The 16,942-nt window shown below is 49.1% G+C and overlaps 1 protein-coding gene across 2 annotated transcripts in view; it reads left to right on the top strand.

The window, feature by feature from the left end:
* HPX (hemopexin) overlaps positions 1 to 16,942 on the top strand; it is a 58,973-nt gene that overhangs the window by 12,305 nt on the left and 29,726 nt on the right. For both annotated transcript variants that reach the window (XM_085623530.1, XM_085623529.1), the window contains 3 exons: positions 11,313 to 11,390; positions 15,979 to 16,121; positions 16,755 to 16,908. In XM_085623530.1, the coding sequence (XP_085479656.1) occupies positions 11,375 to 11,390; positions 15,979 to 16,121; positions 16,755 to 16,908 (313 nt within the window). In that variant the 5' untranslated portion in view covers positions 11,313 to 11,374. The remainder of the gene's footprint in view (positions 1 to 11,312; positions 11,391 to 15,978; positions 16,122 to 16,754; positions 16,909 to 16,942) is intronic.

Genomic DNA, 16,942 nt, shown 5'->3' with positions numbered 1-16,942 from the left:
TTCTGTTACATCCATAGGGACCTCTATCTCTGCTCATAGGAGGGAATTCTCTCATGAGAGGAGAGAGAGACTGCACAAGTATGAGGAAGCTCAACTTAGGATCAGAAAAGAGCAGTTGGCTATAGATAAGGGGGCCCTAGAGATTCAGAAATCACGAAAAAGATTGGGACTAGAGTCCCATGGTGGCAGCAAGATCCCTAGTGCTAGGGAAAGGTCTTATGACCATAGAAACCTAAGCAAGATTGTCCCTCCCTACCAGAGTGGGTATGACATCCACAAATTCATTACTGCACAGGAGAGGGCCTGTAAAGTACAGAGGGTCCCCCAGGAACAGTGGGCAGCAATCTTGTGGCTCTCCTTTGCAGACAAAGGTAGAGATAAGCTCCTCACTGTCAGAGAAGAGGATGCTGATGATTACTTGAAAAGTGCATAAATTGAAGGGTTTGACCTAACCACTGAACAATACAGATTGAAGTTCAGAGATACCCAAAAGGCACAGAATCAAGTCTGGGTGGACTTTGTAGATTGTGCTACTAAGGCTCTGGAAGGCTGGTCACTTGGCAGTAAGGTGTGTGACTTCAAAGGATTGTATAATTTAATCATGAGGGAGCAGATTCTTAATAACTGTCTGTTGGACTTGGCCCTTGTTCCCTGAATTTTTTCGCTTTTCCCCTAGCCTTTCTACTGACTACTAGGGCATATTTCCCCCATGGTAGGAAATGTATATGCCATGTGTGGTGTGAGAGGAAAATAATAAATGCTGTGCAATGGCGTATGCACCTTTATTTTCACCATTGCAGAAATGTCACTTTTAAAATGGACGCCATTGCTGTGTGCTTTGTGCCGCCTGCCTGCGGTGGGTTGGCGGTCTAGTGTCTGAAGTGACAAGGTGCTCCACACTTCCCCTACAGTGACAGTTGGGAACTGCCAGGAGCCTTCTGGAAAGTTCTAGCCCTTGCTGGTAGATGGAAGGAGGGGTGGATATGTAGAGGAGCTCTGCCTCCATGTGCTCAGACTGAGCGTGGACCTGAATGAGAGGGGACACTGCCAGGAGGTACCGCTGCATGGGCCTTTGTGCTGGCCCCTGTGCCCAACTGTACCCCTCTGCTGTCCACAGGGCTAGTGAGAGCCCCCTTGCTGGAGTGAAGACTGCTATGTCAGGAGGAGTGCCACTTTATGAGAGATGACTGCTTCTAGGAGCTGCTTTCCTGTACTGATGAGTGCCCACTGTCTGCTGATCTTGCCCAGCCTGGCCTGCCTGCTCGGCTGCCCTAGCGCCTCGTGAGCGCTATACTTGGACTGCCTGTATTCCCAGGAGGTGAGGAGTGTGGGCGCTACTCCCACGGGTGGGACCCTGGGACTGTGAGCTGTCTAGCGCCTCGTGAGTGCTGCCTCCAGCACCAGCCCAGGAGAAGAAGGTGCGTGGGTCCTGCAGCGCTGTGCTGCCACAGCGCTATATTCGCAGTGACTGTGCTCTGCCAGCTGTCCAGCGCCTCGTGAAGTGCTACAACTGTTTTCCGCCCCCCAGGACTCTAAGTCCTGCATTTCTGGACTTAGCGCTGCAACGTGGGCATCTGGTCGCTTTAGAGTCCCGGAGTGGGGCTCCAAAGGCTCATCTGCAATGTTGGTGGCGTTCACAATGCGCACAGCTTTCCCCTAATGTTGCTATGGCTTGTTCTGCATGTAAGGAACTGTTCTGCCAGCAGAGCCTAATCTTGCACAGCTGAGAACTACTTTTGTGCGCCCCAATACTGCCCACCTGAGAGACAGATACTTCCAGGAAGTGGTGGCAATCTTTGCAACGTATGTGCATGTATGAGGTTCACCCTTCTGACTTGAGGCCTAATGCATTTCTACGCGCAGTGTAATCCTGCCATGATGTTCATGCTTTTATGCTAACGAGAAATGCCCTAATGATGCATAATGTACCTGCAAAGATTCATGCCTAAGGGGTTTATACCCCAGGATTGGTGCATAGAGTAGTTGAGGACGCCTAATGCTATGATGTATGCATAACGTGTTGTTACCCTAAGGTTGTTGCTTTCATGCCCAGGAGCAGTTACATAAGGTGCTGAGGTTACACCTAAAATGTCTTACACTTCATGCTCCGATGCCTATTGTTGCGTCTTATGCATCTATGCTGATGATTTACTGCCTAATGTGTTTCTCAGGCTTTGAGGCTAAGGAGGGTGCCCTGGGCCCACAGGTTTATGCCCCATGCTCAGGTGTTCATGCACACTGTGACGTATGCGGATAGAAGGCATACTGTGTTCTATATCCAAGAGTTAGGCCTAGTGCTTTCATACTTTGATGTTGATATGATGATGCAGGGATGTTTTCCTTCTAGACCTCATGTGTAGGTCCCATGCTGAAGGTCTGTCCGTTGTGTTTTCGCGCCCTAGGAGGTGCTGTGATCCTGCCTAATATCTTTTTCCCAAAGGTTGGCGCTGCTGATCCCGGGCCTGAGTGGGGTTTGTGTCAGGTGCACCCATGCTAATGTTTTCCTGTTTACTGATGCCCTGCGTCAGGTTCTAGGCCCAAGGCCTACTTAGTATATGCCTAAAGTAATGTATGCAAATATGTTATGCCTAATACTTTTATGCTGATTGCAATGTATGCGTAACGTATTCATGCCATGATGTTTTCCTTCCAGGCTTGCGCATAATGTGTTTATATGCTGACCTGATGTTTTCATTCTAGGCTCATGGTTAATGCCTCATACCCCAATATGTTTTATGCCTACCGAGTTCACAGAGATGTTTTCGTTCCATACCTAATGCCAATTTGACATAGGCCTAAAGCGATTTATGCTATGTGCAGGGGTTTGCCAGCAGCGACTGGCGGTTACATGTTCATTGATGGACTCCACATATACTATTCTGTATCCTTTGTGTTGGTTCTGGCAGCGGCCCTGTATATAGTCCCCCTGTGAATTATTACCCAGTCCCGGCTGCCACAGTTTATCTGCACATGTGATTCCCTTCTGATGTGTTTATTTTACAATACACATACTGTTTTTCACCTAAACTGGTGTGGTCTCTTTTTGTAGTGTGCCTCGTGTCGCCTGTGTTTGCTGCGTGGATGCTTTACACATTTCCTCCGGAGTTTGGCCCACCCGCTCTGCACCAGGCTACCCCGTTTCTAACACTGTCAAAATCAGTTGATACATCAGTACCTGGTGGACTCTGATCTGACCTCTCCCCAAGAATTGGGAAAGAAGGCAGACAAATGGGTCAGAACCAGGGTGAGGCAGAAGGTACAGAACCAAGGTGGTGACCCAAAGAAGCAAGATTCCAAGAACTCTGATAAGGGTGGGGAGAAGGGTAAAGACCAGAAGTCTTCACAAGGTCCCCAAAAATCTTCTTCAGGGGTGAATCCCAATCTAACAAGGGAAAAGGCCAAAAGAAACCATGATGCAACATATGTAAGCAGAAAACTCACTGGACTAGTGATTGCACCAAGCCCAAAGACTCTAATCCAGCCACCATTGCCCCTAAGGCAACTGTTCCCCCTAGTGCAGCTACAATTGGTGGTGGTAATACTCAGAATAAGGGTGTAGTAGGGTTAACCCTGGGTTCTGAGGTGGACTCTGGCCTGATCTTTGATGGAGGCATGGATATGTCCTCCTTTGTGAGTCCCAGTAACTTGGGCAAATACAGACATCAGCCTTTGATTAATGGAACAGAGGCTTTGGCATTCAGGGACACAGGGGCAAGTGTCACAATGGTTACTAAAGATCTTGTGGATCCTGGGCAGATTATACTTAGTGAAATGTACCATGTGACCAATGCTAGCAATGTCAGAACAGACCATTCTCTGGCAGTTGTTAACTTCTCCTGGGGAGGGGTAACTGGCCTTAAGAAGGTTGTGGTAAGTGCAGACCTACCTGTTGAATGTTTGCTTGGCAATGATCTGGAAACTTCAGCTTGGGCTGAAGTGGAGCCCAGGATACATGCCGAAATGCTAGGGATCCCTGCAAATGTATTTGCTGTGACTAGGTCACAGGTCAAAATGTCTAAAATTGAACAGGCCCTGGATTCTGGAAGAATGGACCAGGTGCCTCCCAAGAGGAGGAGCTGTAGGGTTAAGGCAGTGCCTTCCCCTCCGACTCAGAATACAGATCAGCCTCCTGAGGGAGATGATCTTGGACCTGAAGAAGGAACTGTCCCAGAGGAGCTCGAACCTGACCAGGTTGAGTTCTTGGGGAAAGGGGGCCCTTCCAGGGCAGATCTGAGCCAGGAGCAAAAAACCTGCCCCTCTCTTGAACCCCTCAGAAAGCAAGCTGCTGATGAGGCTGCTGGGAATGCTAGTGGCACCCATACAATTTATTGGGATGATGGACTCCTTCATTCAGGTGTGTAGAGACCCCAAGCCTGGTGCTTCCAGGAGGTTGGTAATACCTTTGAAGTTTAGGGTTTTCCTACTGACACTAGCCCATGATATTCCCTTAGCAGGACACCTGGGCCAAAACAAGACTTGGGACAGAATTGTTCCTTACTTTAATTGGCCCCACATGTCTGAAGACACTAAGGAGTTTTGTCGCTCCTGTGTAACCTGTCAAGCCAGTGGGAAGGCAGGTGGAACCACAAAGGCCCCCCTGAAACCACTACCTGTGGTGGGGGTTCCCTTTGAGAGGGTGGGGATTGACATTGTTGGTCCCATGGATCCTCAAACAGCATCTGGGCACAGATTTATCCTGATGGTGGTGGACCATGCCACTAGGTACCCAGAAGCCATTCCCCTTAGGACCACTACAGCACCTGTGGCGACCAGGGCCCTCTTGGGGATATTCTCCAGAGTGGGCTTCCCTAAGGAGGTAGTATCTGACAGGGATGCACACTTCATGTCCAGTTACTTGACTGCAATGTGGAAGGAGTGTGAAGTGAATTACAAATTCACCACACCCTATCACCCACAATGCAATGGTTTGGTTGAAAGATTCAACAAAACCTTAAAGGGCATGATCAAAGGTCTCCCAGAAAAGCTTTGCCCTGCCTTTTATTTGCCTACAGGGAGGTGCCTCAAAAGGGGGTTGGTTATAGCCCTTTTGAACTTTTGTTTGGCCATCCTGTTAAGGGTCCTTTGTATCTGGTGAAGGAGGGATGGGAGTTACCTCTCAAACCCCTTAAACAGGACATAGTGGACTATGTACTTGGTCTCCGCTCCAGGATGGCTGAGTATATGAAAACGGCAACTAAAAACCTTGAGGCTAGCCAGGAATACAAAAGGCCTGGCATGATCAAAAGGCTGTGCTGACTGTTTATCAGCCAGTGCAGAACGTGTGGGTGTTGGAGCCTGTGGCCCCAGCAGCCCTCCAGGACAAATGGAGTGGCCTCCATACCATTGTTGAACAGAAAGGGGAGGTCACCTACTTGGTAGACCTTGGAATCCCTAGGAGTCCCCATAGGGTACTTCATGTCAACAGACTAAAACCATATGTCGACAAGGCAGACATGGGCTTGCTCATGGCTACTGATGAGGGACAGGAGGAAGAGAGTGACCCACTCCCTGACCTCCTCTCACAGAACCCTGATGATGGGTCAGTTGATGGTGTAGCCTTGGCAGGTAGCCTCACTGCCCAGCAGCAAACTGACTGCAGAAAACTTCTCAGCCAGTTCAGACATATGTTTTCTCTGACTCCAAGTCAGACGACCTGGTGCACTCATGAAGTGGACACTGGGGACAGTCTGCCTGTGAAGAATAAGATCTACAGGCAACCTGGTCATGTCAGGGACTGTATAAGGACAGAAGTCCAAAAGATGTTGGATTTGGGAGTCATTGAACCCTCAGATAGCCCCTGGGCTAGTCCAGTAGTCCTTGTGCCTAAACCTCACACCAAAGATGGCACGAGAGAGATGAGGTTTTGTGTGGACTACAGGGGTCTCAATGCAGTCACTAGGACTGATGCCCATCCCATCCCAAGGGCAGATGAGCTGATAGATACTCTGGCCTCAGCCAAGTTTCTAAGCACATTTGACTTGACAGCTGGCTACTGGCAGATCAGACTAGCTGATGATGCAAAGCCAAAGACAGCATTTTCTACCCCTAGTGGGCACTATCAATTTGTGGTAATGCCCTTTGGTTTGAAGAATGCACCTGCCACTTTCCAAAGGTTCATGAATTAAGTCCTTACAGGTCTGGAAGACTATTGTGCAGCATACCTTGATGATATTGCTGTCTTTAGCTCCACCTGGGAGGATCACCTTGTCCACCTGAGGAATGTTTTGGAGGTCCTGTAAAAAGCAGGCCTCATTATCAAAGCTTCTAAGTGCCAGATAGGGCAGAGTCAGGTTGTGTACCTTGGCCACCATGTAGGTGGAGGCCAGGTTCAACCACTACAGAGAAAAATCCAGACCATACTGGACTGGGCTGCTCCCAATACCCAGACTCAGGTGAGAGCCTTCTTAGGCCTGACTGGGTATTACAGAAGATTTGTAAAGGGTTATGGATCCATTGTGACCCCATTGAATGATCTTACTTCCAAGAAAATGCCCACAATGGTTCAGTGGACAGTTAGCTGTCAAAAGGCATTTGATGTCCTGAAGCAGGCCATGTGCACTGCTCCCATTCTGCAAAGTCCTGATTACTCTAAAAAATTCATTTGGCAAACAGATGAATCTGAGTTGGGGGTTGGGGCTGTACTGTCACAGTTGAATGATGAAGGTCAGGATCAGCCTGTAGCTTTCATAAGCAGAAGGCTGACCCCCAGAGAGAAAAGTTGGTCAGCCATTGAGAGGGTGGCCTTTGCTGTGGTTTGGGCTCTGAAGAAGTTGAGGCCATACTTGTTTGGTACTCACTTCATTGTTCAGACAGACCATAAGCCCCTCTTATGGCTAAAACAGATGAAGGGTGAAAACCCCAAACTTTTAAGGTGGTCCATTTCCCTACAGGGGATGGACTATACAGTGGAACATAGACCTGGGAGTAACCATGCCAATGCGATCGACTCTCCAGATATTTCCACTTAGAACATGAAGACTCAACTGGTCCAGGTTAGTTTACTGTCCATGCGTTTGGGGGGGGGGGGTTGTGTAGGAGAGTAGGATCTGCTTCTTATGCTTACCCCCACTTGTTTCTGCTGTAACACTGTTTTTCTACTTTAGCCTAGCTGCTTCCTCTCTAAAATTGATTCCTAGTACATTAGGTACACCACAGATTGGATTCTGGGGTGCCCTTATAAGTCCCTAGTATATGGTATACTATGTATCCAGGGCATAGGTACGCCTGAGGCCTACCAGGGGCTGAAGCATGTATTATGCCCCCCTGGGAAGCCCTCCAAAATGACACTACAGGTCTGCTACTGCAGCCTGGGTAAGGTGGTGCATGCACCCCTTACAGAGATATAGGTTCACTATATCTCACCTATCACTGCACATAGAAACGTATCAGTCACCCCTATGGCAGGCCTTATCAATCCTGAAGGCAGGGTGCTTGGTTAGATGTGAGAGGGTGCCCAGGCATGAGCTGAGCCCCTCTGCAGCCTTCGAAATCTATCCTCCTAGGTTGTCAGTGGTGCAGCCTGACCAAATACTCTTAAGTGCATTATAAGCCAACGGTAAATGCTAACTTTGGACTGGCTGCACGGAAACATGTCGTGTTTAGTGTCAAACACCTTGGAATCATACCCCCACACCAGTAACTGGTGTGGGAGTATAATCCCACCCTTCTAGAGGGAGAGACATGACAGCACCGGTATACGGATGTATGACGTTACAACGCACACTTTTACAACGCATGCACTTACAACGCATTTTTTACAACGCATAATCCATTACAACGCATGACATTACAACGCATGACACTACAACGCATTTTTAAAAAATACCTTTACAACGCATTTCCATTACAACGCATACTACCTTTACAACGCATACCATTACAACGCATAATATTAAATTACATTTAAGGTAAGTATTAGATAGAATAGGGGTAAAAGTTACTTTTCTAACTCCAGGGGGTGCAACAGTAGGGTAAGTGTTGGATAGTATAGGGGTAAAAATTACTATTCTAACTCCAGGGGGTGCAACAGTGGGGTAAGTGTTGGATAGTATAGGGGTAAAAATTACTATTCTAACTCCGGGGGGTGCAACAGTAGGGTAAGTGTTGGATAGAATAGGGGTAAAAATTACTATTCTAACTCCAGGGGGTGCAACAGTAGGGTAAGTGTTGGATAGTATAGGGGTAAAAATTACTATTCTAACTCCAGGGGGTGCAACAGTAGGGTAAGTGTTGGATAGTATAGGGGTAAAAATTACTATTCTAACTCCAGGGGGTGCAACAGTAGGGTAAGTGTTGGATAGTATAGGGGTAAAAATTACTATTCTAACTCCAGGGGGTGCAACAGTAGGGTAAGTGTTGGATAGTATAGGGGTAAAAATTACTATTCTAACTCCAGGGGGTGCATCAGTAGGGTAAGTGTTGGATAGTATAGGGGTAAAAATTACTATTCTAACTCCAGGGGGTGCAACAGTAGGGTAAGTGTTGGATAGTATAGGGGTAAAAATTACTATTCTAACTCCAGGGGGTGCAACAGTAGGGTAAGTGTTGGATAGTATAGGGGTAAAAATTACTATTCTAACTCCAGGGGGTGCATCAGTAGGGTAAGTGTTGGATAGTATAGGGGTAAAAATTACTATTCTAACTCCAGGGGGTGCATCAGTAGGGTAAGTGTTGGATAGTATAGGGGTAAAAATTACTATTCTAACTCCAGGGGGTGCAACAGTAGGGTAAGTGTTGGATAGTATAGGGGTAAAAATTACTATTCTAACTCCAGGGGGTGCAACAGTAGGGTAAGTGTTGGATAGTGTAGTGTAATATTATGCGTTGTAATGGTATGCGTTGTAATGGTAGTATGCGTTGTAATGGAATGCGTTGTAAAGGTAGTTTTTAAAAATGCGTTGTAGTGTCATGCGTTGTAATGTCATGCGTTGTAATGGATTATGCGTTGTAAAAAATGCGTTGTAAAGGTAGTGCGTTGTAAAAGTTGCGTTGTAAAGGTTGTTCCCCCCGGTATACCCGGTAGCAGCTTAACAGAGCCCTGGCATCACAAAATGGATGCTGCAGCCACAGACAAGAGTCTGGCCTCCTGCTGCTGACCGGAACTCCAGCAGGGGAGGCCTGGACAATAGGTTTCCTGTCACAGGGAGGTGTAACCACCTCCCAGACAGGCTTTAGTGTATTGGGGCTGGGTGGGAACACTCCAAGTATGCTTTGAAGTCTGCACAGGGGGCACATTTGGTGTCCCTGTGCATAGTCCAGTTCAAACCGGTCCCAGGGGCTACCAGCCCCTGCTCTGGCGCAAAACTGGACAAAGGAAATGGGTGTAGCCACACCTCTTTCCAAACCCTCCCATAGGTGGGTCCCCTGAGTTAGTCCAACCCCTTCCTTGGGTATAAAGAAGGAACCTCTGTAACCAGAATGTTTCATATTCCTGGACGAAACTCTGCAACTGAATCCTGGACCTTCGATGATCCGTTCAATGCCAAATGACTGAAGAATCTCCCTTGGAGTAAAGGAGTTACTCCCCTGCTTGGCATGCACCAAAGAAGCATCTGTCCGGTCTGCAACTCCAAAGCTCCCGCCAGATGTCGAAGACTTTGCAACACCAAAGGTGGATTTCCGGACTTCCCAGAGGCTGAACCGAGTCCCCAGCAAAGCTGAGACCCGCAGCCCTTGTGGGTACCATGGAACCAGAACCCCTGGACACCGTGCACATTTGCAAGGGCTTCAGCTTCTCAACGTCTCCTGAGGCTGTGCATCGTGTTACTTGTAGCCCGGACCCCGAGCCAAGAATCCCCCGAAGATTGTCAGCCTAGTCACCCCGAGTGACCCGTGGACCGCCATTTTGTGATTCCTCTCGAGGTCCCTTTGCAATCCCTGGTTTGTCGACTGGTGGGTCCCTGTGAAGGTAACTCTGACTTCCTTTGGGCTTTCCTGGTTGCTCCAGATGTGCCTTCACTCCTCCTTGCTGGGGGAGTCCCTCGGACCTTGCTGGTCCGTACCGAAGCATGTTTCCCCTTTCTGCGTGGGTTGCTGTTGCCAAGGCTTGTTGTGTCTAATCCGGGCACCAATGCTGCAGCACTCAACATCCTTTGTGGCACAGCTCAAATCCAGCTCCTGGTTGTCCTCGATGCCTCCTGGTCCTCGTGGCTGAAGAGTCAAGCTTCACCTTCTTCACCTGAAACACCCGACATCGGTGGGCATTCGTCTATCGTGCCCCTGGTCCTCTGCTTTCAGGTTCTTCACATCTCCGATCCAGGCTTGGTTCTCTTCAGACACTTCGCATCTTCCCGGCAGCAGCACTTCTTTGCCAGCTTCCATTCAAAATGACGAAGCAACTCAACACCATTTGACACCTATGCACCCGGCTTCCCTGGGTGAGGTAACTCGAGTACTCCAGTGCTCCCGTGGGTGTTGACCCTAGAACTGTCTAAGTCCAAGAGGGTTTGGTCCTAGTCCATCTCTAAGTGTCCTTTATCTTTAAAAATCTAACCGCGTCTTTCCCCATAGAAGCTAACGGGAGCTCGCGGCTGTGTTCTCACACTGCACACGGCCCCCGTGGGTCCCCTGTGTCACTACCTTGGGTGGTTACTTGGGGTCCCAGCGATTCTACAGGCTCTAGGCTTTGTGTCTAGTTAAGTCGTGGTTCTTATACCACTATTTTAGTATATGGTTTGGCTCGCCCCTAAGGCCTAACGTGTATTTCGTACTACTTTACTGTTTATTTGAAGTGTAACTTGTGTGCTTTTGCCTCTAGCCTCATTAAGAGACTAGAGGGGTGTGTTTAGTAATAAATACAAATATTTTATATAGATACCTGGTGTGGTTTCCTTTCATTTAGGCACTCAAAAGATTATAGACTGGTAAAACAAGCTGCTTTACATTCCTTCAAGACTTAGCCTGAAAGCTGCTCTCCATGGCTACCACTAGGATAGCTTTTAATAAAGGTTGTCTTTAACCTATCATCAATAAGGGTTGTTTGGACTGATGCAAGGTGTCCACTATAACTAGTGGACAGCATATACCAGGCCAACTTCTCACAGGTACACTCAACGGGGTTGGATGTCATACACAGCTATGGGAGGCCACCTTGTGCTGGGACACTCAGCGGGTTTGGATGTCATGCACACCATGGGAGGCCATCTTGTGCACGGACACTCAACGGGGTTGGATGTCATGCACACCATGGGAGGCCATCTTGTGCTGGGACACTCAACGGGGTTGGATGTCACGTAGAGAACGCTGCTCCGACAGAGGGTCTCCATCTTGTGTATTAAAGTGTCTCTTAACCTGAGTCTCTTGTTCCTTTCCAGGGATAGCAGAACGCTGCGCCGACAGAGGGTTCGATGCCATCACCTTGGACGACAAGGGTGTCATGTATTTCTTCCGAGGTAAGCGTGGGGTCACGCTCCAGACTCCTCTGTGCATCACAGAGAAGTCAGGGGGGTGAAAGGGTCTGCACTTGAAGCGCTCGGGCAGCTGGGAGGTACCAGGGACCTCATCTTAGACAAGTACAAAGTGAAAACTGGGAGGCGAAAACCAGTGGCACCTGGTGCCTAATTTGTAGAAATGTAAGTGCCAGGCCCAAGATTTTGCACTTCACTGGCACCACCCATGGTTCTTGCTACTGCTGCCAAATGCCAGTGCCAAGTTTACATGCCAATCATCACACTTAAAAAAAAGTGGGAAGTTATGGACCATTCCACGTCACCTAAAGCTTTAGGGAAGGCCTGGGAGTACTAGCTCTGTTTATGTTTTTTTAGTTTATGGAATAGTTAAACACTCTGAAGGGTCCTGCTCAAAATAGACAGAGAGCACCACCTTTTGGTGTACTTTCAGAAGTGCTGCTGGTTAAAAACAAGTGCCAGTGCTAAGCACTGGCTAACACGGGCACAAATAAAGCACTGGTGACACCCGGTGTTTATTTTGCCACATTATGTGAGTAGCTCAAATAATGTTAATTGTAATGTAATGTAATGTAATGTAATGTAAAAGAAACTTGTAAAGCGCGACGTTCACCATGCGGTTTCTTGGCGCTAGGGTAAGCAGCTACCTGGGGAGGAAGGGGTGGGAGAAAAAGAAGGGGGAGAAGTTAGTTATAAGCGAAACGGAAGAAGTGAGTCTTGAGAAGAGATCTAAAGTGGGGATAAGATGGGGCCAATCTTATATCCAAGGGGAGAATGTTCCAAAAAGACGGGGCGAGAAACGAAAATCTAAGACCGCCCCATTTCTTGCGCTTAATTCTGGGAACTTTGAGGAGGGCCAGATGGGCCGAGCGCAGATTGCGAGTAGGAACATAGGGGTGGATGAGAGAAGAAATAAACACAGGGCTGAGACCAGCCAAGGATTTGAAGATGAGGCACCCCAGCTTGAATTTGCAACGTTCTGAGACAGGGAGCCAATGCAAGGATTTTAACAAAGGGCGAGTGTGACAGTGCCTAGGTTGATGGAAAATGAGGCGGGCTGCCTGATTCTGGACGAGTTGCAAGCGCTTTTGCTGATAGTCAGGGATGCCTACATATAGGGAATTGGCGTAGTCGATTCTGGAAATCACTAGAGCTAAGAGGGCCAGAGTGAGGGCTTCCGTAGTAAGAAAGCGAGCAATTTTGCGGATTTTACGCAGCTGAAAAAAACAGGCAGAGACAGTGGCGTTAATCTGAGGTTTCATTGAGAGGTCATTACTGATGATGACTCCCAGACTTTTTGCCGAGGTGGAAGGACGGGGAGGCGAACCCAGACTGATGGGCCAGAAGTTAGAGTTCCAAGGATTGGAAGGGCCTCCGACAAGAACCAGTTCGGTCTTGTCGGGATTCAGTTTCAAATGGTTAGCCCCCATCCAGTTTCTGATGTGACAGAGGGTGGTTTGAAAATCGGTAATTGACTGGTCCGAGGAGTCGATATTGAAAACTAATTGAATGTCGTCTGCATAATTAAATGCAGATACATTTTTGTCTCGGAGAGAGCTGATCAGGGGAGTGAGGTAAAGATTGAAAAGTAGAGGGGACAAGGAGGATCCCTGAGGCACACCACAGGTCAAATCGACCTTGTCTGCGGAGAACTGTGACAGACGAACCGCTTGTTGGCGGCGGGAGAGAAACGAGCGAACCCAATCAAGGGCAGTACCCTCGATCCCGGCCTGTCTGACACGGTCGACCAAGATCGCATGGTCGACCGTGTCAAAGGCGGCCGACAAGTCCAGGAGAACCAGGGCCTGGCAGATGTTAGAGTCGGCTCCTCTTCGTAGTTCTTCCATAACGGAGAGTATGACCATCTCGGTGGAGTGAGCAGGCCTAAATCCGGCTTGTTGGGGGTCAAGAAAATGGGAACGCTCGACATGGGAGCTCAGAATGTTAGTGACGTGGGTCTCGAGAACCTTTCCAAGATAGGGGAGGAGGGAGATGGGGCGAAAATTACTCATAACTGTTGGGTCCGCAGTCGGTTTTTTCAAAATAGGTACCACTTCTGCTGTCTTGAAGATGCAGGGAACTTGGCCAGAGGTGAGGGAGGAATTCAGGAGAGCCAAAGGGGGAGCGGGGCAGGCCAAGAAGGCCTTGCATAAGATCTTGGGGGGGCAGCAGTCAGTGGGGGATCCAGAGGAGACTTTGCTGAGGAGGGCAGGAAACTCCAATTCCGTGATGACAGGGATCCGTGAAAGGTGCGGAGAAAGAGAGGGGTCTACACAGGGGGGAGCTGGAGACAGGCAGGGGAACGGGATGGGCGGTGCCTGGATACCGTTTTTAATTTTTGCAACCTTCTCAATGAAGAAGTGGTTGAGGGAATCGCAGAGCGTCTGGGAAGGGAAGGGTTTAATGGACACTCTGTCAGGATGGGATAGTTCCTCGACGATCGCAAAGATGTTTTTAGCTTTATTGGCTGACTCCATGATTTTATTGGAGAAGTGTGAAGTTTTTGCGGACGCAATGGCGGCTTTATAGCCTTTAAGAAGGGACAAGAACTCTGCCCTTGCTACGGGGGAGTAATTTTTACGCCACTGGCGCTCGGCTTGCCTAAGGCCGAGTTTTAGGGCTTTTAGGTCCTCAGAGAACCATTTTTGTGCGTCGTGGAGACGTCTAAGTTTGATCCGTTTGAGGGGAGCGACCACGTCACTGGCCGACTCGAGCCAGAGGTTTAGGTTCTGAGCATGGGTGTCCACAGAGTCGGATTCCAAGGGGATGGAGGTCCTAAGTAAATGAAAGAAGTGGTCGATGTCCGCTTTGTTCCAGTTACGGGCTGAGTGGTTAGAATCAAGGGAATTACTAGGGGGAGAAAGGATTTTGAGGGAAAAAACAATAGAGAAATGGTCGGACCAGGCACATGGCGAGATGAGAAGGGCCGATATCACAAGATTGGAGGACCAGACCTGGTCAAGGATATGTCCACTGGTATGAGTGGCAGCATTAACATGTTGGCAGCAATTAAGGCTGTGCAATAGCTCAGAGAAGGCTGCCGAACAGGCGCTTTCCTTCTCGTCCAGGGGCCAATAGTTGAAGTCCCCGAGGACAAGAATTTTGGAGTTATTAATAGTTATCTGGGAGAGAAGATCTCCAAACAGGGATGGAAAGTCTGGCATAGGTTGTGGGGGACGGTAAACTAAGACGCAAATGAGGGGGGGTGCAGAAGAATCTAGTCTAACGACAAGACAGTCAACCTGGGGGATGCAAGAGGTGGTAATGACAGAAAACCTGAGAGGATGTTTAATGATGGCAGCTACGCCACCTCCAGGTTTGCCGGAGGCCCGATTGCTTTGAATGATATAGTAGCCAAGAGGGATGGCGGCCAGAACGTCAGGGGAGGAGCCGTCATGCAACCAGGTTTCGGTGAGAAATAAAATGTCGGGGCTGTCGGTGTCGAGAAGGTGGAAAATTTCAATCTGATGCTTTGCTAATGAGCGAGTATTGAGGTAACATACTTTGAGTTCCAGATTACGAAGCGGACGCCGGGAGGGAGGGTGAGGAGAGATAGAAGGGACGATGGCGTGTGAACGAGCAGCTAACTCGGGAAAGGAGCGACGAGTACAAGCTAACCCCAAGAGGTTGAGCTGTGAACATGTAGCGGGGGCCAGCGGCCAGGCGGCGTGCAGTTTGAGAATATCCGCAGAGGAATATTGAGTTGCAAGGATAGGAAGGGCAGAGTGACTAGCCCCGAGCCCCAGTCGGACGCGGACGGGCGCAGACGGGCTTGCCTTAGGCGCGCCTTTGGCGCGCCATCGGCGCGCCCGCTGCGCTCGTCCGCTGCGCGTCCGCTGGAGGCACATTGTTTATAGGCAGAAGGAGGAAGGGAGAGGGCGTGCCCAGCGCTCGTGGGTGTGTCCTGGGGAGTTCCCGGGGAGTTCCAGGAAGTGATGTCAGGAGCGAATGCAGACCCGAGGCAGCGATGGAGACGCTGTGCGGGAACTGCAGGTAGGCCCAGAGGGGGAGAGAGGTTCAGGCAAGCTCGAAACAAACAAACAATTTTTAAAATGATTCTAGATAAAACTCCCGGCTTTCCGCCTCAGGAGGTTGCTGCTAATGCTAATTCCCAGTTTTTGCAGGAAAACCCTTTCTCCGGCCCCTACCTGTGGGAATGTGTGTGGGCAGAATAGTGTGCTGGGTGTAACAGAGTGTATGACAATGGTCACAAAAACATTTTGGAACATTATGCCCCGCTTATGACTGCCAAAGTAAGATTCTGTGACATAGACTAACCTCACGGCACAGTGAGTACTTGTAATTTTAATGAAAGAGGCTACACTTGATATCACAGTACTCAGAATGAAGCTGTCGGTGTGTGTTACAACTCTTTGATAGAAAAGCGGAATAATTCTCGAATAAATCTCATTTGACAATCATCAGGGGTGCTTGGTACATCGTACTGAGGTTGTTGTGATCTAGACATCTGAGTTCGGGGGGTGCCTCCGCGCATTACCCGGTGGTCTCGCTCACCTGTGTTCATTGGGTACCTATATCCTCCGGCGTTCCTCTGACTTCCGTTCTCTTACAGATGAGTTTGTGTGGAAGGGATACAGGGGCCCCGCGGAGCTCATCAACAACACGTGGCCTGAAATCGAGGCCCCCATCGACGCCGCTTTCCGAATTCACCACAAGAACAAGCCGGAGGCGCACGAGAGAATGTTCCTGTTCAAGGTACGTGGCAGACCAGTGACATGATGTGCCCAGTGCTTGAAATTGAAAAATAGAAGTGCAGGTACTCTGCACAAGAGTACCTACTTGTTACTGAGAAGTGCCGGTCCTCTCCAATTAAAAATATTACATTTCTCTCGCGAAGTGCCGGTACTCTCCCTCCCAAAATAAAAAACATAAAAAAGTGCCGGTACTCCGTACCGGACAGTACCGGACCATTTAAAGCGTTGGATGCGCCATATATTACACCCTCTGCGCGCTTCTCACCACAGGCGCCAAGATCCTTCCTACTGCAGGACAGCTCAGGGTGAACTCCGTGTTCATCTGCATCTAGCAAGAGGCTGAAACAGAGGCATTCTGTCTGACAACCCAAGTAATCCAAAGAAAAACAGCTCAAACCCCTTGTTTCCCTGCTCACCCCTGACACTCAGTGTGCTCTCGGGCCACATTAACCATCCTCTAGCGGTCATTCGCCTTTTTGTCAACAAACAAAAAATAGTGGTAACAGCAAGAACATCTTCCCACACCAGGGCCTCATCGGGGAGGTAGGGGGGCGTTTTTTAAGCAGGAAAGAACTGTAGTAGCCATGTTTAATCCTAGGTTCATGTGTTTAATCCTTCTTTAATGCACTTCCAGGGTGACAAGACTTGGGCCTATCGTGACAACCAGCTGGTGCCCGGCTACCCGAAGCCCATCAGTGAAGAGTTCCCGGGGGTGCCCACCCACCTGGACTCGGTGGTGGAGTGCCCCGCCGGAGAGTGCAAAGCTGACAGTGTCCTCTTCTTCAAAGGTAGGGGGGGGCTTGGGCTGGTGTGGGAGGGGGG

The sequence above is a fragment of the Triturus cristatus genome, chromosome 8 (assembly GCF_964204655.1).
Source record: "Triturus cristatus chromosome 8, aTriCri1.1, whole genome shotgun sequence".
NCBI lineage: Eukaryota > Metazoa > Chordata > Amphibia > Caudata > Salamandridae > Triturus > Triturus cristatus.
Note: the sequence above shows the minus strand (reverse complement) of the source record. Positions and strands in the feature narration are given on the sequence as shown.